Source organism: Oncorhynchus keta, chromosome 10 (assembly GCF_023373465.1).
Source record: "Oncorhynchus keta strain PuntledgeMale-10-30-2019 chromosome 10, Oket_V2, whole genome shotgun sequence".
Classification (NCBI taxonomy): domain Eukaryota; kingdom Metazoa; phylum Chordata; class Actinopteri; order Salmoniformes; family Salmonidae; genus Oncorhynchus; species Oncorhynchus keta.
In genome coordinates this window covers 81,492,399-81,514,471 of record NC_068430.1, presented here as the reverse complement: position 1 = coordinate 81,514,471, position 22,073 = coordinate 81,492,399, and the positions used below count along the sequence as shown (strand labels likewise).

The 22,073-nt window shown below is 50.1% G+C and overlaps 1 protein-coding gene across 1 annotated transcript in view; it reads left to right on the top strand.

Annotated features, from left to right (window-relative positions):
- Positions 1–22,073, top strand: part of LOC127931966 (adhesion G protein-coupled receptor L1-like) — a 106,900-nt gene that overhangs the window by 80,513 nt on the left and 4,314 nt on the right. Inside the window, exons 13-24 of the mRNA XM_052526124.1 lie at positions 239–277; positions 1,923–2,103; positions 2,367–2,489; positions 7,453–7,661; positions 7,914–8,105; positions 8,956–9,165; positions 11,971–12,191; positions 12,948–13,014; positions 13,104–13,195; positions 14,761–14,929; positions 17,663–17,818; positions 18,580–18,676. Coding sequence (XP_052382084.1) covers positions 239–277; positions 1,923–2,103; positions 2,367–2,489; positions 7,453–7,661; positions 7,914–8,105; positions 8,956–9,165; positions 11,971–12,191; positions 12,948–13,014; positions 13,104–13,195; positions 14,761–14,929; positions 17,663–17,818; positions 18,580–18,676 — 1,756 coding nt within the window. The remainder of the gene's footprint in view (positions 1–238; positions 278–1,922; positions 2,104–2,366; positions 2,490–7,452; positions 7,662–7,913; positions 8,106–8,955; positions 9,166–11,970; positions 12,192–12,947; positions 13,015–13,103; positions 13,196–14,760; positions 14,930–17,662; positions 17,819–18,579; positions 18,677–22,073) is intronic.

The following is a 22,073-nucleotide window of genomic DNA, read 5'->3' as shown; positions in this document are numbered from 1 at the left end:
ACACACACACACACTACAACAAGGTACACACACACACGCATTACAACAAGATACACACACACACACACACTACAACAAGGTACACACACACACACTACAACAAGGCACACACACACAGACTGTTGTAAGCATTTCACGGTAAGGTCTACACCTGTTGTCTTCGAGTGCATTTGACCAATAACATTTGATTTGATTTGTAGTACTTGTGTAACGTAAAGTGTGTTTCTGTCTACTTCAGTTGCAGAAGAGGGAACGCACCTGTAGAGCTTATGTCCAGGTAAACCACAACTCTACATATAGTATATAGTTAGTATAGTATAGTTACGATAGCATATTTAGTATAGGATATTTACTGTAGTATGTTTAGTATTGTATATTTATATAGTATATTTAGTATAGTATATTTAGTGTTGTATATTTAGTATTGTATATTTAGTATTGTATCTTTAGTATAGTGTCTTTAGTATTATATATTTAGTATAGTATATTTAGTACAGTATATTTAGTATTGTGTTTTTAGTATAGTATCTTTAGTATAGTATATTTAGTATTGTATATTTAGTATAGTTTATTTAGTATAGTATATTTAGTATTTTAAGTGTAGTATATTTAGTATAGTATATTTTGTATTGTATATTAAGTATAGTATATGTATTGTGTATATTTAGTATTGTATATTTAGTATAGAATCTTTCGTATTGTATATTTAGTATAGTTTATTTAGTATAGTATATTTAGTACAGTATATTTAGTATTGTGTTTTTAGTATAGTATCTTTAGTATAGTATATTTAGTATTGTATATTTAGTATAGTTTATTTAATATAGTATATTTAGCATAGTATATTTAGTACAGTATATTTAGTATTGTATTTTTAGTTTAGATCTTTAGTATAGTATATTTAGTATTGTATATTTAATATAGTATCTTTAGTATAGTATATTTAGTATTGTTTATTTAGTATAGCATTATTGGTATTCTATATTTAGTATAGTATATGTATTATGTATATTTCGTATAGTATATTTAGTGTTGTATATTTAGTATAGTATATTTAGTACAGTATATTTAGTATTGTATTTTAGTATAGTATCTTTAGTATTGTATATTTAGTGTAGTATATTTAGTATAGTATCTTTAGCGTAGTATATTTAGTATAGTATCTTTAGTATTGTGTATTTAGTATAGTATCTTTAGTATGGTATCTTTAGATTTGTATATTTACTATTCTGTCTTTAGTATAGTATCTTTAGCATTGTTTATTTGGTATAGTATCTTTACTATAGTATCTTTAGTGTAGTATATTTAGTATTGTATATTTAGTATTGTATATTTAGTATAGTATCTTTAGTATTGTATATTTAGTATTGTATATTTATATTTAGTATTGTATATTTAGTATTGTATATGCAGTATAGTATATTTAGGATTGTATATTTAGTATTGTATATTTAGTATACTTAGTATAGTATACTTAGTATAGTATCTTTAGTATAGTATCTTTAGTATTGTATATTTAGTATTGTATATTTAGTATAGTATCTTTAGTATTGTAGATTTAGTATTGTATATTTAGTATGGTATCTTTAGTATGGTATCTTTAGTATATGGGTGTGTGATATATCTCTAGTCCGGACAGGTGATTGGTTCATGAGGCTTTATATGATATAGTCTATACAGTACAGAGTATATATATACAGTACCAGTCAAAAGTTTGGACACACCTACTCATTCAAGGGTTTTTCTTTATTTTTATTATTTTCTACATTTTAGAATAATAGTGAAGACATCAAAACTATGAAATAACACATATGGAATCATGTAGTAACCAAAAAGGTATATATATATATATATATATATATATATATATATATATATATATTATATATATATATATTTATATTTGTGTGTGTCTCTGACAGGCGGTGGTTCAGGTAGTTGATAACCTGTTGGGCCCTGAAGCTCTAGTCTCCTGGGCTGATATGAGGACCACTGACCAATCACGCTCTGCCTCGCTGCTATTGGACGCCATGGAGAAAGGAGCCTTTCTATTGGCTAACAACATCTACGAGGGGCGATTCAGCGACAGAGCGCCCAATGTCGGTAAGTTTGGTGTGTGTGTGTGTGTGTGTGTGTGTGTGTGTGTGTGTGTGTGTGTGTGTGTGTGTGTGTGTGTGTGTGTGTGTGTGTGTGTGTGTGTGTGTGTGTGTGTGTCTTAGCAATCTGTTCAGTTTGAAATGTAAAAACTTCCCTCTGTTTCTCTTTCGTGTGTGTGTGTGTGTGTGTGTGTGTGTGTGTGTGTGTGTGTGTGTGTGTGTGTGTGTGTGTGTGTGTGTGTGTGTGTGTGTGTGTGTGTGTGTGTGTAGATCTAGAGGTGTATGTATTGAACACAGAGGCAGATCTACAGGACCTGACGTTCCCTCACTCCTATGACAGTGACAGTGTTCTACAGCTCTCAACTGCTACTCTACAGCAGTACAGCAGCAATGGTCAGTCACACACACACACACACACACACACACACACACACACACACACACACACACACACACACACACACACACACACACACACACACACACACACGAACGCACAGAGACACACACACACATAAATGCACAGACACACACACACACACAAACGCACAAAAGACACACACACAGTCACATACACACACACACACATGAACGCACAAAGACACACACGCGCACACACAGGTAAACATACACTCGCGCACACACACGTGCATAAACACACACGCACACAGACAGAAACACACACTTAGCCACACACACACACATGATAGTTCTATATCTCCTCTCTCCATCTCTAGGCCAGGTGAAGATAGTTATATCTCTCCATCTCTAGGCCAGGTGAGGATAGTTATATCTCTCCATCTCTAGGCCAGGTGAAGATAGTTATATCTCTCCATCTCTAGGCCAGGTGAGGATAGTTATATCTCTCCATCTATAGGCCAGGTGAAGATAGTTATATCTCTCCATCTCTAGGCCAGGTGAGGATAGTTATATCTCTCCATCTCTAGGCCAGGTGAAGATTGTTATATCTCTCCATCTATAGGCCAGGTGAAGATAGTTATATCTCTCCATCTATATGCCAGGTGAAGATAGTATATCTCTCCATCTCTAGGCCAGGTGCGGATAGTTATATCTCTCCATCTCTAGGCCAGGTGAGGATAGTTATATCTCTCCATCTATAGGCCAGGTGAGGATAGTTATATCTCTCCATCTCTAGGCCAGGTGAGGATAGTTATATCTCTCCATCTATAGGCCAGGTGAGGATAGTTATATCTCTCCATCTCTAGGCCAGGTGAAGATAGTTATATCTCTCCATCTCTAGGCCAGGTGAGGATAGTTATATCTCTCCATCTCTAGGCCAGGTGAAGGATAGTTATATCTCTCCATCTATAGGCCAGGTGAGGATAGTTATATCTCTCCATCTCTAGGCCAGGTGAGGATAGTTATATCTCTCCATCTATAGGCCAGGTGAGGATAGTTATATCTCTCCATCTCTAGGCCAGGTGAAGATAGTTATATCTCTCCATCTCTAGGCCAGGTGAGGATAGTTATATCTCTCCATCTCTAGGCCAGGTGAAGATAGTTATATCTCTCCATCTCTAGGCCAGGTGAGGATAGTTATATCTCTCCATCTCTAGGCCAGGTGAGGATAGTTATATCTCTCCATCTATAGGCCAGGTGAGGATAGTTATATCTCTCCATCTCTAGGCCAGGTGAAGATAGTTATATCTCTCCATCTCTAGGCCAGGTGAGGATAGTTATATCTCTCCATCTATAGGCCAGGTGAGGATAGTTATATCTCTCCATCTCTAGGCCAGGTGAGGATAGTTATATCTCTCCATCTCTAGGCCAGGTGAGGATAGTTATATCTCTCCATCTCTAGGCCAGGTGAAGATAGTTATATCTCTCCATCTCTAGGCCAGGTGAGGATAGTTATATCTCTCCATCTATAGGCCAGGTGGGGATAGTTAAATCTCTCCATCTCTAGGCCAGGTGAGGATAGTTATATCTCTCCATCTCTAGGCCAGGTGAGGATAGTTATCTCTCCATCTCTAGGCCAGGTGAAGATAGTTATATCTCTCCTCTCTCCATCACTAGGCCAGGTAAAGATAGTTATATCTCTCCTCTCTCCATCTCTAGGCCAGGTAAAGATAGTTATGTCTCTCCATCTCTAGGCCAGGTGAAGATAGTTATATCTCTCCATCTCTAGGCCAGGTAAAGATAGTTATATCTCTCCTCTCTCCATCTCTAGGCCAGGTAAAGATAGTTATGTCTCTCCATCTCTAGGCCAGGTGAAGATAGTTATATCTCCTCTCTCCATCTCTAGGCCAGGTGAGGATAGTTATATCTCCTCCTCTCTCCATCTCTAGGCCAGGTGAGGATAGTTATATCTCTCCATCTATAGGCCAGGTGAGGATAGTTATATCTCTCCATCTCTAGGCCAGGTGAGGATAGTTATATCTCTCCATCTCTAGGCCAGGTGAGGATAGTTATATCTCTCCATCTCTAGGCCAGGTGAAGATAGTTATATCTCTCCATCTCTAGGCCAGGTGAGGATAGTTATATCTCTCCATCTCTAGGCCAGGTGAGGATAGTTATATCTCTCCATCTATAGGCCAGGTGAGGATAGTTATATCTCTCCATCTCTAGGCCAGGTGAGGATAGTTATATCTCTCCATCTATAGGCCAGGTGAGGATAGTTATATCTCTCCATCTCTAGGCCAGGTGAAGATAGTTATATCTCTCCATCTCTAGGCCAGGTGAGGATAGTTATATCTCTCCATCTCTAGGCCAGGTGAAGATAGTTATATCTCTCCATCTCTAGGCCAGGTGAGGATAGTTATATCTCTCCATCTCTAGGCCAGGTGAGGATAGTTATATCTCTCCATCTATAGGCCAGGTGAGGATAGTTATATCTCTCCATCTCTAGGCCAGGTGAAGATAGTTATATCTCTCCATCTCTAGGCCAGGTGAGGATAGTTATATCTCTCCATCTCTAGGCCAGGTGAAGATAGTTATATCTCTCCATCTCTAGGCCAGGTGAGGATAGTTATATCTCTCCATCTCTAGGCCAGGTGAGGATAGTTATATCTCTCCATCTCTAGGCCAGGTGAAGATAGTTATATCTCTCCATCTCTAGGCCAGGTGAGGATAGTTATATCTCTCCATCTCTAGGCCAGGTGAGGATAGTTATATCTCTCCATCTCTAGGCCAGGTGAATATAGTTATATCTCTCCTCTCTCCATCTCTAGGCCAGGTAAAGATAGTTATATCTCTCCTCTCTCCATCTCTAGGCCAGGTAAAGATAGTTATGTCTCTCCATCTCTAGGCCAGGTGAAGATAGTTATATCTCCTTTCTCCATCTCTAGGCCAGGTGAGGATAGTTATATCTCCTCCTCTCTCCATCTCTAGGCCAGGTGAGGATAGTTATATCTCCTCCTCTCTCCATCTCTAGGCCAGGTGAGGATAGTTATATCTCTCCATCTCTAGGCCAGGTGAAGATAGTTATATCTCTCCATCTCTAGGCCAGGTGCGGATAGTTATATCTCTCCCATCTCTAGGCCAGGTGAGGATAGTTATATCTCTCCATCTATAGGCCAGGTGAGGATAGTTATATCTCTCCATCTCTAGGCCAGGTGAGGATAGTTATATCTCTCCATCTATAGGCCAGGTGAGGATAGTTATATCTCTCCATCTCTAGGCCAGGTGAAGATAGTTATATCTCTCCATCTCTCCAGTTGAGGATCCTCCATCTCTAGGCCAGGTGAAGATAGTTATATCTCTCCATCTATAGGCTCTCTCCATCTCTAGGCCAGGTGAAGATAGTTATATCTCTCCATCTCTAGGCCAGGTGAAGATAGTTATATCTCTCCATCTCTAGGTCAGGTGAGATAGTTATATCTCTCCATCTCCTCCAGGTCTCTCCATCTCTAGGCCAGGTGAAGATAGTTATATCTCTCCATCTCTAGGCCAGGTGAAGATAGTTATATCTCTCCATCTCTAGGTAGTTATATCAGCCAGTGAAGATAGTTATATCTCTCCATCTCTATCCAGGTGAGGATAGTTATATCTCTCCATCTCTAGGCCAGGTGAAGATAGTTATATCTCTCCTCTCTCTATAGGCTGAGGATAGTTATATCTCCATCTCTAGGCCAGGTGAAGATAGTTATATCTCTCCATCTCTCCAGGTGAGGATAGTTATATCTCCATCTCTAGGCCAGGTGAAGATAGTTAAATCTCTCCATCTCTCCAGGTCCTCTCCATCTCTAGGCCAGGTGAAGATAGTTATATCTCTCCATCTCTCCAGGTGAAGATAGTTATATCTCTCCATCTCTAGGCCAGGTGAAGATAGTTATATCTCTCCATCTCCAGGTCTCTCCATCTCTAGGCCAGGTGAAGATAGTTATATCTCTCCATCTCTAGGCCAGGTGAGGATAGTTATATCTCTCCATCTCTAGGCCAGGTGAAGATAGTTATATCTCTCCTCCTCTCTCCATCTCTAGGCCAGGTAAAGATAGTTATATCTCTCCTCCATCTCTAGGCCAGGTAAAGATAGTTATGTCTCTCCATCTCTAGGCCAGGTGAATATAGTTATATCTCTCCTCTCTCCATCTCTAGGCCAGGTAAAGATAGTTATATCTCTCCTCTCTCCATCTCTAGGCCAGGTAAAGATAGTTATGTCTCTCCATCTCTAGGCCAGGTGAAGATAGTTATATCTCCTTTCTCCATCTCTAGGCCAGGTGAGGATAGTTATATCTCCTCCTCTCTCCATCTCTAGGCCAGGTGAGGATAGTTATATCTCCTCCTCTCTCCATCTCTAGGCCAGGTGAGGATAGTTATATCTCCTCCTCTCTCCATCTCTAGGCCAGGTGAAGATAGTTCTATCTCTCCTCCTCTCTCCATCTCTAGGTCAGGTGAAGATAGTTCTATCTCTCCTCCTCTCTCCATCTCTAGGTCAGGTGAAGATAGTTCTATCTCTCCTCCTCTCTCCATCTCTAGGTCAGGTGAAGATAGTTCTATCTCTCCTCCTCTCTCCATCTCTAGGTCAGGTGAAGATAGTTCTATCTCTCCTCCTCTCTCCATCTCTAGGTCAGGTGAAGATAGTTCTATCTCTCCTCCTCTCTCCATCTCTAGGTCAGGTGAAGATAGTTCTATCTCTCCATCTCTAGGTCAGGTGAAGATAGTTCTATCTCTCATCTCTCCATCTCTAGGTCAGGTGAAGATAGTTCTATCTCTCATCTCTCCATCTTTAGGTCAGGTGAAGATAGTTCTATCTCTCATCTCTCCATCTCTAGGTCAGGTGAAGATAGTTCTATCTCTCCTCTCTCCATCTCTAGGCCAGGTGAAGATAGTTTTATCTCTCCATCTCCAGGCCAGGTGAAGATAGTTCTATCTCTCCTCCTCTCTCCATCTCCAGGCCAGGTGAAGATAGTTCTATCTCTGTATAAGAACCTTGGATCCTTCCTGACCACTAACAACTCCTCGTTGAGGTTGGAGGCGGGGTTTGTGATTGGCGGTGGCAGGAGCTTGGCGGTGAATTCTCACGTGATCTCGGCTTCTGTCAACAAAGGTTCCAACCGAGTATTCCTCTCTGAACCGGTCGTCTTCACTCTGCGACACCTACAGGTACGTGTGTGTGTGTGTGTGTGTGTGTGTGTGTGTGTGTGTGTGTGTGTGTGTGTGTGTGTGTGTGTGTGTGTGTGTGTGTGTGTGTGTGTGTGTGTGTGTGTGTGTGTGTGTGTGTGTGTGTGTGTGTGTGTGTGTGTGTGTGTGTGTTTTGTGTGTGTGTGTGTGTGTGTGTGTGTGTGTGTGTGTGTGTGTGTGTGTGTGTGTGTGTGTGTGTGTGTGTTTCAACCCTGTATGTTTATTTGTCTCCAGGTGGAGAACCACTTCAGCCCCAACTGTTCGTTCTGGAACTCCACGGGGTCGGGGGGGTCAGCATCGGGGTCGTCCGGGGGTCGTTGGTCGTCCCAGGGGTGTAAACGGATACACACCAACAACACACACACCACATGCGCCTGTAACCATCTGTCAACCTACGCTGTCCTGATGACCTACCACCAACCTGCTGTAACTAGCGCACACACACACACACACACACACACACACACACACACACACACACACACACACACACACACACACACACACACACACATCACACACACACACACACACACACACACACACACACACACACACACACACACACACACACACACACATACACAAACACACATTACACACACACACATACACAAACATACACAAACACACACACAAACATACACACACACACAAACACACACACACACACACACACACACACACACACACACACACACACACACACACACACACACACACACACACACACAAACTCACTCTAATATCACATTTTGATGGTCAAAGAAATGGTTAAATGTTAAAAACTCTCTACCCTCCCTCCCTCCCTCCCCCCCTCCCTCCCTCCCTCCCTCCCTCCCTCCCTCCCTCCCTCCCTCCCTCCCTCCCTCCCCTCCCTCCCTCCCCCTCCCTCCCCTCCCCCCCCTCCCTCCCTCCCTCCCTCCCTCCCTCCCCTCCCTCCCTCCCTCCCTCCCTCCCTCCCTCCCTCCCTCCCTCCCTCCCCTCCACCTCCTCTCTTCCCTCCTTCCTCCCCCTCCCTCCCTCCCTCCCTCCCTCTCTTCCCTCCCCTCCCCCCCCTCCCTCCCTCCCTCCCCTCCTCCTCCCCCTCCTTCCTCCTCCCCCCCCCTCCCTCCCTCCCTCCACCTCCTCTCTTCCCTCCTTCCTCCCCTCCCCTCCCTCCCCCCCTCCCCTCCTCTCTTCCCCTCCTTCCTCTCCTCCCCCTCTCTCCCTCCCTCCCTCCACCTCCTCTCTTCCCCCCCCCCCTCCCTCCCTCCCTCTCCCCTCCTCTCTCCAGTCTGTAGATGGTATACAGGAGGTTCTGGTCTACGTTGTGTCCTGGGTAGGTATATCCGTAGCCCTGGTGTGCCTTGCAGCCTGCAGTACCTTACTGTGCTGCCAGGGGGCACCACAGTCGGACCACAGCACCATACACAGGAATCTGTGGGGCAACCTCTTCATCACCGAACTCATCTTCCTCATTGGGGTGGATAAGACACAGTACAGCGTGAGTAAAATCACACACACACATACGAACACACACATCTTCATATGTACATATTCTTATCCATTCCTTTACACTTGTGTGTATTAGATAGTCATTGTGAATTTGTTGATATATTACTGCACTGTCGGAACTAGAAGCATTTCGCTACACTCGCATTAACATCTGCTAACCATGTGTATGTGACCAATCAAATTTGATTTCATGTGACATAGTTTTGTCACAACTTATGAGTGAACAAGACTCACTCAGTACAGAGCTTTTAGTTCTTATGAGAGAACAAGACTCAGTTCAGAGCTTTTAGTTCTCATGAGAGGACAAGACTCAGTACAGAGCTTTTAGTTCTTATGAGAGGACAAGACTCAGTACAGAGCTTTTAGTTCTTATGAGAGGACAAGACTCAGTACAGAGCTTTTAGTTCTTATGAGAGGACAAGACTCAGTACAGAGCTTTTAGTTCTTATGAGAGGACAAGACTCAGTACAGAGCTTTTAGTTCTTATGAGAGGACAAGACTCAGTACAGAGCTTTTAGTTCTTATGAGAGGACAAGACTCAGTACAGAGCTTTTAGTTCTTATGAGAGGACAAGACTCAGTACAGAGCTTTTAGTTCTTATGAGAGGACAAGACTCAGTACAGAGCTTTTAGTTCTTATGAGAGGACAAGACTCAGTACAGAGCTTTTAGTTCTTATGAGAGGACAAGACTCAGTACAGAGCTTTTAGTTCTTATGAGAGGACAAGACTCAGTACAGAGCTTTTTCTTATGAGAGGACAAGACTCAGTCTTTTAGTTCTTATGAGAGGACAAGACTCAGTACAGAGCTTTTAGTTCTTATGAGAGGACAAGACTCAGTACAGTAAGACAGAGCTTTTAGTTCTTATGAGAGGACAAGACTCAGTACAGAGCTTTTAGTTCTTATGAGAGGACAAGACTCAGTACAGAGCTTTTAGTTCTTATGAGAGGACAAGACTCAGTACAGAGCTTTTAGTTCTTATGAGAGGACTCAGTAGAGCTTTTAGTTCTTATGAGAGGACAAGACTCAGTACAGAGCTTTTAGTTCTTATGAGAGGACAAGACTCAGTACAGAGCTTTTAGTTCTTATGAGAGGACAAGACTCAGTACAGAGCTTTTAGTTCTTATGAGAGGACAAGACTCAGTACAGAGCTTTTAGTTCTTATGAGAGGACAAGACTCAGTACAGAGCTTTTAGTTCTTATGAGAGGACAAGACTCAGTACAGAGCTTTTAGTTCTTACAAGACTCAGTACAGAGCTTTTAGTTCTTATGAGAGGACTTTTAGTTCTTAAGAGCTTTTAGTTCTTATGAGAGGACAAGACTCAGTACAGAGCTTTTAGTTCTTATGAGAGGACAAGACTCAGTACAGAGCTTTTAGTTCTTATGAGAGGACAAGACTCAGTAGAACAAGAGAGCTTTTAGTTCTTATGAGAGGACAAGACTCAGTACAGAGCTTTTAGTTCTTATGAGAGGACAAGACTCAGTACAGAGCTTTTAGTTCTTATGAGAGGACAAGACTCAGTACAGAGCTTTTAGTTCTTATGAGAGGACAAGACTCAGTACAGAGCTTTTAGTTCTTATGAGAGGACAAGACTCAGTACAGAGCTTTTAGTTCTTATGAGAGGACAAGACTCAGTACAGAGCTTTTAGTTCTTATGAGAGGACAAGACTCAGTACAGAGCTTTTAGTTCTTATGAGAGGACAAGACTCATTACAGAGCTTTTAGTTCTTGTTGATCCAGTCAGTAACTGAAATGTTCCTCAGTGTTTCTTCATGTGTCGTTACTTCAGCAGTATGAAGGGAGGGATTTCTGTCATGCCAATAAAATATTTTGAATTTAATTGAATTCCCTGTCCTCCGCCCTCTCCACCTCTCCCTCTATCCTCCCTCTCTCCTCCCCCCCCCCCCCCCCCCCTCCCCCCCCCCCCCTCCCCTCTCCCCCCTCCCCCTCTCCTCTCCTCCCCCCCTCCTCCCCTCTCCTCTCCTCCCCCTCTCCTCCCCTCTCCCCCCTCTCCTCCCCCTCTCCTCCCCCTCCCTCCCCTCTCCTCCCCCTCTCCTCCCCCTCCCCTCTTCCTCCCCTCTCCCCCTCTCCCCCCCTCTCCTCTCCTCCCCTCTCCCCCTCCTCCCCCCTCCCCCCCTCTCCTCCCCTCCCTCTCCTCCCCTCCCCTCTCCTCCCCCTCTCCTCCCCTCCTCCCCCCTCTCCTCCCCTCCCCTCTCCTCCCCCCTCCTCCCCTCTCCTCTCCCCCCTCTCCTCCCCTCTCCTCCCCCCTCTCCTCCCCTCTCCCTCTCCTCCCCTCTCCTCCCCCTCTCCTCTCCTCCCCCTCTCCTCCCCTCTCCTCCCCCCCCCTCTCCTCCCCCTCTCCCCTCCTCCCTCTCCTCCCCCTCCCCTCTCCTCCCCCTCTCCTCCCTCTCCTCCCCTCCCCTCTCCTCTCCTCCCCTCTCCTCCCCCTCTCTCCTCCCCTCTCCTCTCCTCTCCTCTCTCCCCCCCTCTCCTCCCCTCTCCTCCCCTCTCCTCTCCTCCCCTCTCCCTCCCCTCTCCCCCCTCTCCTCTCCTCCCCTCTCCTCCCCTCTCCTCCCCCTCTCCTCTCCTCCCCCTCCCCTCTCTCCCCTCTCCTCCCCCTCTCCTCCCTCCCTCTCCTCCCCTCTCCTCTCCTCTCCCTCCCCCTCTCTCCCTCTCTCCTCTCCTCTCCTCTCCTCCCCTCTCTCTCCCCTCTCCTCTCCTCCCCCTCTCCTCTCCTCCCCTCTCCTCCCCCTCCCCTCTCCTCCCCTCTCCTCCCTCTCTCCTCCCCTCTCTAGGTAGCGTGTCCAGTCTTTGCAGGTCTGCTCCATTTCTCCCTGCTCTCTGTGTTCTGTTGGTTATGCCTGGAGGCAGTGGAACTCTACTTACTGCAGGGGGAGATCTTTGAAGGACGGTCCTCTAGGAGGAAGTACTTCTATCTCTGCGGCTACTTCCTGCCAGGGGTGGTCGTGGCCGTCTCCGCCGCCATCGACTACAGGGGCTACGGCACCCGGACCGTGTAAGTGGCAGAGAGTGTGTGTGGTGGGGGGGAGGATGTGTGTGGGGGGGGGAGGATGTGTGGTGGGGGGGAGGATGTGTGTGTGGGGGGGGATGGGGGAGGATGTGTGTGGTGGGGGGGATGGATGTGGTGGGGGGGGAGGATGTGTGTGGTGGGGGTGGGGGGAGGATGTGTGTGGGGGGGGGAGGATGTGTGTGGTGGGGGAGGATGGGGGGGGGGAGGATGTGTGTGGTGGGGGAGGATGTGTGTGGTGGGGGGGAGGATGTGTGTGGTGGGGGGGGAGGATGTGTGTGGTGGGGGGGAGGATGTGTGTGGTGGGGGGGGGAGGATGTGTGTGGGGGGAGTGTGTGGGGAGGATGTGATTGTGTGTGGTGGGGGGGAGGATGTGTGGGGTGGGGGGAGGATGGGGGTGGGGGGAGGATGTGTGTGTGGGGGGGATGGTGTGGTGGGGGGAGGATGTGTGGTGGGGGGGGAGGAGGTGGTGGTGGGGGGGAGGATGTGTGTGGTGGGGGGAGGATGTGTGTGGGGGGGAGGATGTGTGGGGGGGGGAGGATGTGTGTGGTGGGGGGAGGATGTGTGTGTGGGGGGGGAGGATGTGTGTGGGGGGTGTGTGTGTGAGTATTGATTTGAAATCTCTGCTGTGTGTGTGTGTGTGTGTGTGTGTGTGTGTGTGTGTGTGTGTGTGTGTGTGTGTGTGTGTGTGTGTGTGTGTGTGTGTGTGTGTGTGTGTGTGTGTGTGTGTGTGTGTGTGTGTAGGTGTTGGCTGCAGATGGACAACTACTTCATCTGGAGTTTCCTGGGTCCTGTATCTGTCATTATAACGGTGAGACAAACACACACACTCTCACATGTGAGCACACACATACACGAGTTTGACATCTCACCTCTGACCTCTGACCCTGTGACCCCCAGCTGAACCTGGTTGTCTTGGTGATGACTCTTCACAAGATGGTGCACAGCTCCTCCGCCCTCAAACCCGACTCCAGTCGTCACGACAACCTCAGGTGAGCCCCGCACCCTGGCACATATGTGACAGGCATGATTGGTTGTTTGTTTTGGGCAGGGAGGGACACAGAGGCTCATGGGAAGGGGTAGAAACAGGAAGAAGTAACAGAGGACTCAAATAGTGAAAAGTAGAAGATGTGAGGCTTAAAACGTTATGTCAAAATAACATGACATAACATCTTCTCCTTCTGCTTCCTCCCTAACCCCTCCCCCTCTCTCTCTCTCCTCCCTAACCCCTCCCCCTCTCTCTCTCTCCTCCCTAACCCCTCCCCCTCTCTCTCTCTCTCCCTAACCCCTCCCCCTCTCTCTCTCTCCTCCCTAACCCCTCCCCCCCTCTCTCTCCTCCCTAACCCCTCCCCTCTCTCTCTCTCTCCTCCTAACCCCTCCCCCTCTCTCTCTCTCTCCCTCCCTAACCCCCCCCCTCTCTCTCTCTCCTCCCTCCCCCCCCCCCCTCTCTCTCTCCTCCCTAACCCCTCCCCCTCTCCCCCCTACCTCCCCCCTCTCTCTCTCTCCCCTCCCTGACCCCTCCCTCCCTCTCTCTCTCTCCTCCCTAACCCCCTTCTCCCTCTCTCTCTCCTCCCTAACCCCCACCTCCCTCTCTCTCTCTTCCCTAACCCCCCCCCTCCCTCTCTCTCCTCCCTAACCCCCACCTCCCTCTCTCTCTCTCCTCCCTAACCCCCCCCTCCCTCTCTCCTCCCTAACCCCCCTCTCTCTCTCTCCTCCCCTAACCTCCCTCTCTCTCTCTCCTCCCCCTAACCCCCACCTCCCTCTCTCTCTCTCCCCCCCTAACCCCCACCTCCTCTCTCTCTCCTCCCTAACCCCTCCCTCTCTCTCTCCCCCTAACCCCCACCTCCCTCTCTCTCTCTCCCCTAACCCCCACCTCCCTCTCTCTCTCTCCCCCTAACCCCCCTAACCCCCCTCTCTCTCTCTCCCCCTAACCCCCACCTCCCTCTCTCTCTCCCCCTAACCCCCACCTCCCTCTCTCTCTCCCCCTAACCCCCACCTCCCTCTCTCTCTCTCCCCTAACCCCCACCTCCCTCTCTCTCTCCTCCCTAACCCCCACCTCCCTCTCTCTCTCCCCCCTAACCCCTACCTCCCTCTCTCTCCTCCCTAACCCCTCCCTCTCTCTCTCCTCCCTAACCCCTACCTCTCTCTCTACTCCCTAACCCCTCCCTCTCTCTCTCCTCCCTAACCTCCACCCCCTCTCTCTCTCCTCCCCTAACCCCCCCCTCCCTCTCTCTCTCCCCCTAACCCCTCACCTAACCCCTCTCCTCCCCTCTCTCTCTCCTCCCTAACCCCCACCTCCCTCTATCTCTCCCCCTAACCCCCACCTCCCTCTCTCTCTCTCTCTCTCTCTCTCTCTCTCTCTCTCTCTCTCTCTCTCTCTCTCTCTCTCTCTCTCTCTCTCTCCTCCCTAACCCCCACCTCCCTCTCTCTCTCCTCCCTAACCCCACCTCCCTTTCTCTCTCTTCCCTAACCCCCATCTCCCTCTCCTCTCTTCTTCCCCCTCCCTCTCCTCTTTTCCTCCCTCCTCTCTCCCTCTCCTCTTTCTCCCTCTCTACAGAGCGTGGACTGTGGGTTCGCTCACCCTCCTCTTCCTCCTGGTGGTGACCTGGTCTCTGGGGCTCGTCTTCCTCTCATCTCCCTCTCTCCTCCTCTCCTACCTCTTCTCCTCCCTTAACACGGCCCAGGCTCTGCTCATCACAATACTGTTCTGTACACTCACTAGGAAGGTAGGTGCGGTCTCAATACTGTTCTGTACACTCACTAGGAAGGTAGGCGGGGTCTCAATACTGTTCTGTACACTCACTAGGAAGGTAGGTGGGGTCTCAATACTGTTCTGTACACTCACTAGGAAGGTAGGTGGGGTCTCAATACTGTACTGTACACTCACTAGGAAGGTAGGTGGGGTCTCAATACTGTTCTGTACACTCACTAGGAAGGTAGGTGGGGTCTCAATACTGTTCTGTACACTCACTAGGAAGGTAGGTGGGGTCTCAATACTGTTCTGTACACTCACTAGGAAGGTAGGTGGGGTCTCAATACTGTTCTGTACACTCACTAGGAAGGTAGGTGGGGTCTCAATACTGTTCTGTACACTCACTAGGAAGGTAGTTGGGGTCTCAGTACTGTTCTGTACACTCACTAGGAAGGTAGTTGGGGTCTCAGTACTGTCTCTCACCAGGAAGAGGTGGGGTCTCAATACTGTCTCTCACCAGGAAGAGGTGGGGTCTCAGTACTGTCTCTCACCGGGAAGAGGTGGGGTCTCAGTACTGTCTCTCACCAGGAAGAGGTGGGGTCTCAGTACTGTCTGTCTCACTAGGAAGGTGGGGTCCTCTCACCAGGAAGAGGTGGGGTCTCAGTACTGTCTCTGTACACTCACTAGGAAGGTAGGTGGGGTCTCAGTACTGTCTGTACACTCACTAGGAAGGTAGGTGGGGTCTCAGTACTGTCTGTCACCAGGAAAGGTGGGGGTCTCAGTACTGTCTGTACACTCACTAGGAAGGTAGGTGGGGTCTCAATGTCTCAGTACTGTCTCTCACTAGGAAGGTAGGTGGGGTCTCAGTACTGTTCTGTCACCAGGAAGGAAGGTGGGGAAGGTAGTTCTCAGTACTGTCTGTACTCACTAGGAAGGTAGGTGGGGTCTCAATACTGTCTGTACACTCACCAGGAAGGTAGGTGGGGTCTCAATACTGTCTCTCTGTCACTCACCAGGAAGAGGTGGGGTCTCAGTACTGTCTCTCACCAGGAAGAGGTGGGGTCTCAGTACTGTCTCTCACCACTAGGAAGAGGTGGGGTCTCAGTACTGTCTCTCACCAGGAAGAGGTGGGTCTCAGTACTGTCTCTCACCAGGAAGAGGTGGGGTCTCAGTACTGTCTCTCACCAGGAAGAGGTGGGGTCTCAGTACTGTCTCTCACCAGGAAGAGGTGGGGTCTCAGTCTGTCTCTCACCAGGAAGAGGTGGGGTCTCAGTACTGTCTCTCACCAGGAAGAGGTGGGGTCTCAGTACCAGGAAGAGGTGTCTCTCACCAGGAAGAGGTGGGGTCTCAGTACTGTCTCTCACCAGGAAGAGGTGGGGTCTCAGTACTGTCTCTCACCAGGAAGAGGTGGGGTCTCAGTACTGTCTCTCACCAGGAAGAGGTGGGGTCTCAGTACTGTCTCTCACCAGGAAGAGGTGGGGTCTCAGTACTGTCTCTCACCAGGAAGAGGTGGGGTCTCAGTACTGTCTCTCACCAGGAAGAGGTGGGGTCTCAGTACTGTCTCTCACCAGGAAGAGGTGGGGTCTCAGTACTGTCTCTCACCAGGAAGAGGTGGGGTCTCAGTACTGTCTCTCACCAGGAAGAGGTGGGGTCTCAGTACTGTCTCTCTCACCAGGAAGAGGTGGGGTCTCAGTACTGTCTCTCACCAGGAAGAGGTCTCAGTACTGTCTCTCACCAGGAAGAGGTGGGGTCTCAGTACTGTCTCTCACCAGGAAGAGGTGGGGTCTCAGTACTGTCTCTCACCAGGAAGAGGTGGGGTCTCAGTACTGTCTCTCACCAGGAAGAGGTGGGGTCTCAGTACTGTCTCTCACCAGGAAAAGGTGGGGTCTCAGTACTGTCTCTCACCAGGAAGAGGTGGGGTCTCAGTACTGTCTCTCACCAGGAAGAGGTGGGTCTCAGTACTGTCTCTCACCAGGAAGAGGTGGGGTCTCAGTACTTTCTCTCACCAGGAAGAGGTGGGGTCTCAGTACTGTCTCTCACCAGGAAGAGGTGGGGTCTCAGTACTGTCTCTCACCAGGAAGAGGTGGGGTCTCAGTACTGTCTCTCACCAGGAAGAGGTGGGGTCTCAGTACTGTCTCTCACCAGGAAGAGGTGGGGTCTCAGTACTGTCTCTCACCAGGAAGAGGTGGGGTCTCAGTACTGTCTCTCACCAGGAAGAGGTGGGGTCTCAGTACTGTCTCTCACCAGGAAGAGGTGGGGTCTCAGTACTGTCTCTCACCAGGAAGAGGTGGGGTCTCAGTACTGTCTCTCACCAGGAAGAGGTGGGGTCTCAGTACTGTCTCTCACCAGGAAGAGGTGGGGTCTCAGTACTGTCTCTCACCAGGAAGAGGTGGGGTCTCAGTACTGTCTCTCACCAGGAAGAGGTGGGGTCTCAGTACTGTCTCTCACCAGGAAGAGGTGGGGTCTCAGTACTGTCTCTCACCAGGAAGAGGTGGGGTCTCAGTACTGTCTCTCACCAGGAAGAGGTGAGGTCTCAGTACTGTCTCTCACCAGGAAGAGGTGAGGTCTCAGTACTGTCTCTCACCAGGAAGAGGTGGGGTCTCAGTACTGTCTCTCACCAGGAAGAGGTGGGGTCTCAGTACTGTCTCTCACCAGGAAGAGGTGGGGTCTCAGTATTGTCTCTCACCAGGAAGAGGTGAGGCTGATCATGTATTGTATGATATTTGCTATGTGTTTCAGTATATACGGTGTGTTCATGTTTGTCCAGGGCCATAAGGACTATGGGAAGTGTGTGCGTCACTCCCAGTGCTGTGACTGTTCCTCCACCACCAGTTCACCTGGCTCTGTGAAGGGCGCCGCCCTACGGGCCAACAGCCGCTACTGCAGTACCAACCAGGCACGCAGGGCTACTGCTAACAGACAGGTACACACACACACACAACAGCACGCAGGGCTACTGCTAACAGACAGGTATACACACACACACACACACACACACACACACACACACACACACACACACACACACACACACACACACACACACACACACACACACACACACACACACACACACACACACACAGCACGCAGGGCTACTGCTAACAGACAGGTACACACACACACACAACAGCACGCAGGGCTACTGCAAACAGACAGGTACACACACACACACAACAGCACGCAGGGCTACTGCTAACAGACAGGTACACACACACACACAACAGCACGCAGGGCTACTGACAGGTAACAGACAGGTACACACACACACACAACAGCACGCAGGGCTACTGCAAACAGACAGGTACACACACACACACACAGCACGCAGGGCTACTGCTAACAGACAGGTACACACACACACACAACAGCACGCAGGGCTACTGCTAACAGACAGGTACACACACACACACAACAGCACGCAGGGCTACTGCAAACAGACAGGTACACACACACACACACAACAGCACGCAGGGCTACTGCTAACAGACAGGTACACACACACACACAACGGCATGCAGAACTCCCGCTAACAGAAAGGTACACAAACACACAGTGACTTGCTGATGAAAGCTATGAGTGTGTTGTAAACCAAGTGTGTGTGCGTGTGCGTGCGTGCGCGTGTGCGTGTGTGTGTGTGTGTGCGTGTGTGTGTGTGTGTGTGTGCGTGTGTGTGTGTTGCAGAGTCGCATTAGGAGGATGTGGAACGATACAGTGCGCAGACAGACTGAGTCTTCCTTCATAGCTGCTGATGTCAACACCACACCTACACTCAACAGAGGTCAGCCCTCTCCTCCTTCTCATCCTCCTCTCCTAGCCCTCTCCTCCTTCTCATCCTCCTCTCCTAGCCCTCTCATCCTTCTCATCCTCCTCTCCTAGCCCTCTCCTCCTTCTCATCCTCCTCTCCTAGCCCTCTCCTCCTTCTCATCCTCCTCTCCTAGCCCTCTCCTCCTTCTCATCCTCCTCTCCTCTCGCCCTCTCCTCCTTCTCATCCTCCTCTCCTCTCCTCCTTCTCCCTCCTCTCCTCCTTCTCATCCTCCTTCCTCCTCCTCTCCTAGCCCTCTCCTCCTTCTCATCCTCCCTCTCCTAGCCCTCTCCTCCTTCTCATCCTCCTCTCCTAGCCCTCTCCTCCTTCTCATCCTCCTCCTCTCTCTCCTCCTCCTCCTCCTCTCCTAGCCCTCTCCTCCTTCTCATCCTCCTCTCCTAGCCCTCTCCTCCTTCTCATCCTCCTCTCCTAGCCCTCTCCTCCTTCTCATCCTCCTCTCCTAGCCCTCTCCTCCTTCTCATCCTCCTCTCCTAGCCCTCTCCTCCTTCTCATCCTCCTCCTAGCCCTCTCCTCCTTCTCATCCTCCTCTCCTAGCCCTCTCCTCCTTCTCATCCTCCTCTCCTAGCCCTCTCTCCTTCTCATCCTCCTCTCCTAGCCCTCTCCTCCTTCTCATCCTCCTCTCCTAGCCCTCTCCTCCTTCTCATCCTCCTCTCCTAGCCCTCTCCTCCTTCTCATCCTCCTCTCCTAGCCCTCTCCTCCTTCTCATCCTCCTCTCCTAGCCCTCTCCTCCTTCTCATCCTCCTCTCCTAGCCCTCTCTCTCCTTCTCATCCTCCTCTCTCCTAGCCCTCTCCTCCTTCTCATCCTCCTCTCCTAGCCCTCTCCTCCTTCTCATCCTCCTCTCCTAGCCCTCTCCTCCTTCTCATCCTCCTCCTAGCCCTCTCTCCTTCTCATCCTCCTCTCCTCCCTCTCCTCTCTCCTCTCAGCCCTCTCCTCCTTCTCATCCTCCTCTCCTAGCCCTCTCCTCCTTCTCATCCTCCTCTCCTAGCCCTCTCCTCCTTCTCATCCTCCTCTCCTAGCCCTCTCTCCTTCTCATCCTCCTCTCCTAGCCCTCTCCTCCTTCTCATCCTCCTCTCCTAGCCCTCTCCTCCTTCTCATCCTCCTCTCCTCTCGCCCTCTCCTCCTTCTCATCCTCCTCTCCTCCTTCTCATCCTCCTCTCCTAGCCCTCTCCTCCTTCTCATCCTCCTCTCCTAGCCCTCTCCTCCTTCTCATCCTCCTCTCCTAGCCCTCTCCTCCTTCTCATCCTCCTCTCCTAGCCCTCTCCTCCTTCTCATCCTCCTCTCCTAGCCCTCTCCTCCTTCTCATCCTCCTCTCCTAGCCCTCTCCTCCTTCTCATCCTCCTCTCCTAGCCCTCTCCTCCTTCTCATCCTCCTCTCCTAGCCCTCTCCTCCTTCTCATCCTCCTCTCCTCGCCCTCCCTCCTTCTCATCCTCCTCTCCTAGCCCTCTCCTCCTTCTCATCCTCCTCTCCTAGCCCTCTCCTCCTTCTCATCCTCCTCTCCTAGCCCTCTCCTCCTTCTCATCCTCCTCTCCTAGCCCTCTCCTCCTTCTCATCCTCCTCTCCTAGCCCTCTCCTCCTTCTCATCCTCCTCTCCTAGCCCTCTCCTCCTTCTCATCCTCCTCTCCTAGCCCTCTCCTCCTTCTCATCCTCCTCTCCTAGCCCTCTCCTCCTTCTCATCCTCCTCTCCTAGCCCTCTTCTCCTTCTCATCCTCCTCTCCTAGCCCTCTCCTCCTTCTCATCCTCCTCTCCTAGCCCTCTCCTCCTTCTCATCCTCCTCTCCTAGCCCTCTCCTCCTTCTCATCCTCCTCTCCTAGCCCTCTTCTCCTTCTCATCCTCCTCTCCTAGCCCTCTCCTCCTCCTCTCTCATCCTCCTTCTCATCCTCCTCTCCTAGCCCTCTCCTCCTTCTCATCCTCCTCTCCTAGCCCTCTCCTCCTTCTCATCCTCCTCTCCTAGCCCTCTCCTCCTTCTCATCCTCCTCTCCTAGCCCTCTCCTCCTTCTCATCCTCCTCTCCTCGCCCTCTCCTCCTTCTCATCCTCCTCTCCTAGCCCTCTCCTCCTTCTCATCCTCCTCTCCTAGCCCTCTCCTCCTTCTCATCCTCCTCTCCTCGCCCTCTCCTCCTTCTCATCCTCCTCTCCTAGCCCTCTCCTCCTTCTCATCCTCCTCTCCTAGCCCTCTCCTCCTTCTCATCCTCCTCTCCTAGCCCTCTCCTCCTTCTCATCCTCCTCTCCTCTCGCCCTCTCCTCCTTCTCATCCTCCTCTCCTCCTTCTCATCCTCCTCTCCTCCCTCTCCTCCTTCTCATCCTCCTCTCCTAGCCCTCTCCTCCTTCTCATCCTCCTCTCCTCTCGCCCTCTCCTCCTTCTCATCCTCCTCTCCTCTCGCCCTCTCCTCCTTCTCATCCTCCTCTCCTAGCCCTCTCCTCCTTCTCATCCTCCTCTCCTAGCCCTCTCCTCCTTCTCATCCTCCTCTCCTAGCCCTCTCCTCCTTCTCATCCTCCTCTCCTAGCCCTCTCCTCCTTCTCATCCTCCTCTCCTAGCCCTCTCCTCCTTCTCATCCTCCTCTCCTAGCCCTCTCCTCCTTCTCATCCTCCTCTCCTAGCCCTCTCCTCCTTCTCATCCTCCTCTCCTAGCCCTCTCCTCCTTCTCATCCTCCTCTCCTAGCCCTCTCCTCCTTCTCATCCTCCTCTCCTAGCCCTCTCCTCCTTCTCATCCTCCTCCTAGCCCTCTCTCCTTCTCATCCTCCTCTCCTAGCCCTCTCTCCTTCTCATCCTCCTCTCCTAGCCCTCTCCTCCTTCTCATCCTCCTCTCCTAGCCCTCTCCTCCTTCTCATCCTCCTCTCTCTAGCCCTCTCCTCCTTCTCATCCTCCTCTCCTAGCCCTCTCCTCCTTCTCATCCTCCTCTCCTAGCCCTCTCCTCCTCCTCTCATCCTCCTCTCCTAGCCCTCTCCTCCTTCTCATCCTCCTCCCTCCTAGCCCTCTCCTCCTTCTCATCCTCCTCTCCTAGCCCTCTCATCCTTCTCATCCTCCTCTCTCCTAGCCCTCTCCTCCTTCTCATCCTCCTCTCCTCTCGCCCTCTCCTCCTTCTCATCCTCCTCTTCTAGTCCTCTCCTCCTTCTCATCCTCCTCTCCTCTAGTCCTCTCCTCCTTCTCATCCTCCTCTCCTAGCCTCTCTCCTTCTCATCTCTCCTCTCCTCTCCTCTCTCCTTCTTCCCCTCTTCTCCTCCTTCTTTTAGCGGTCTCTCTCTCTCCTCTCCTCTCTCTCCTCTCTCTCCTCCTCTCTCTCCTCCTCCCTCTCTCTCTCTCTCCTTCTCTCCTCCTCTCCTAGCTCTCTCTCCCTCTCTCTCCTCTCCTCCTAT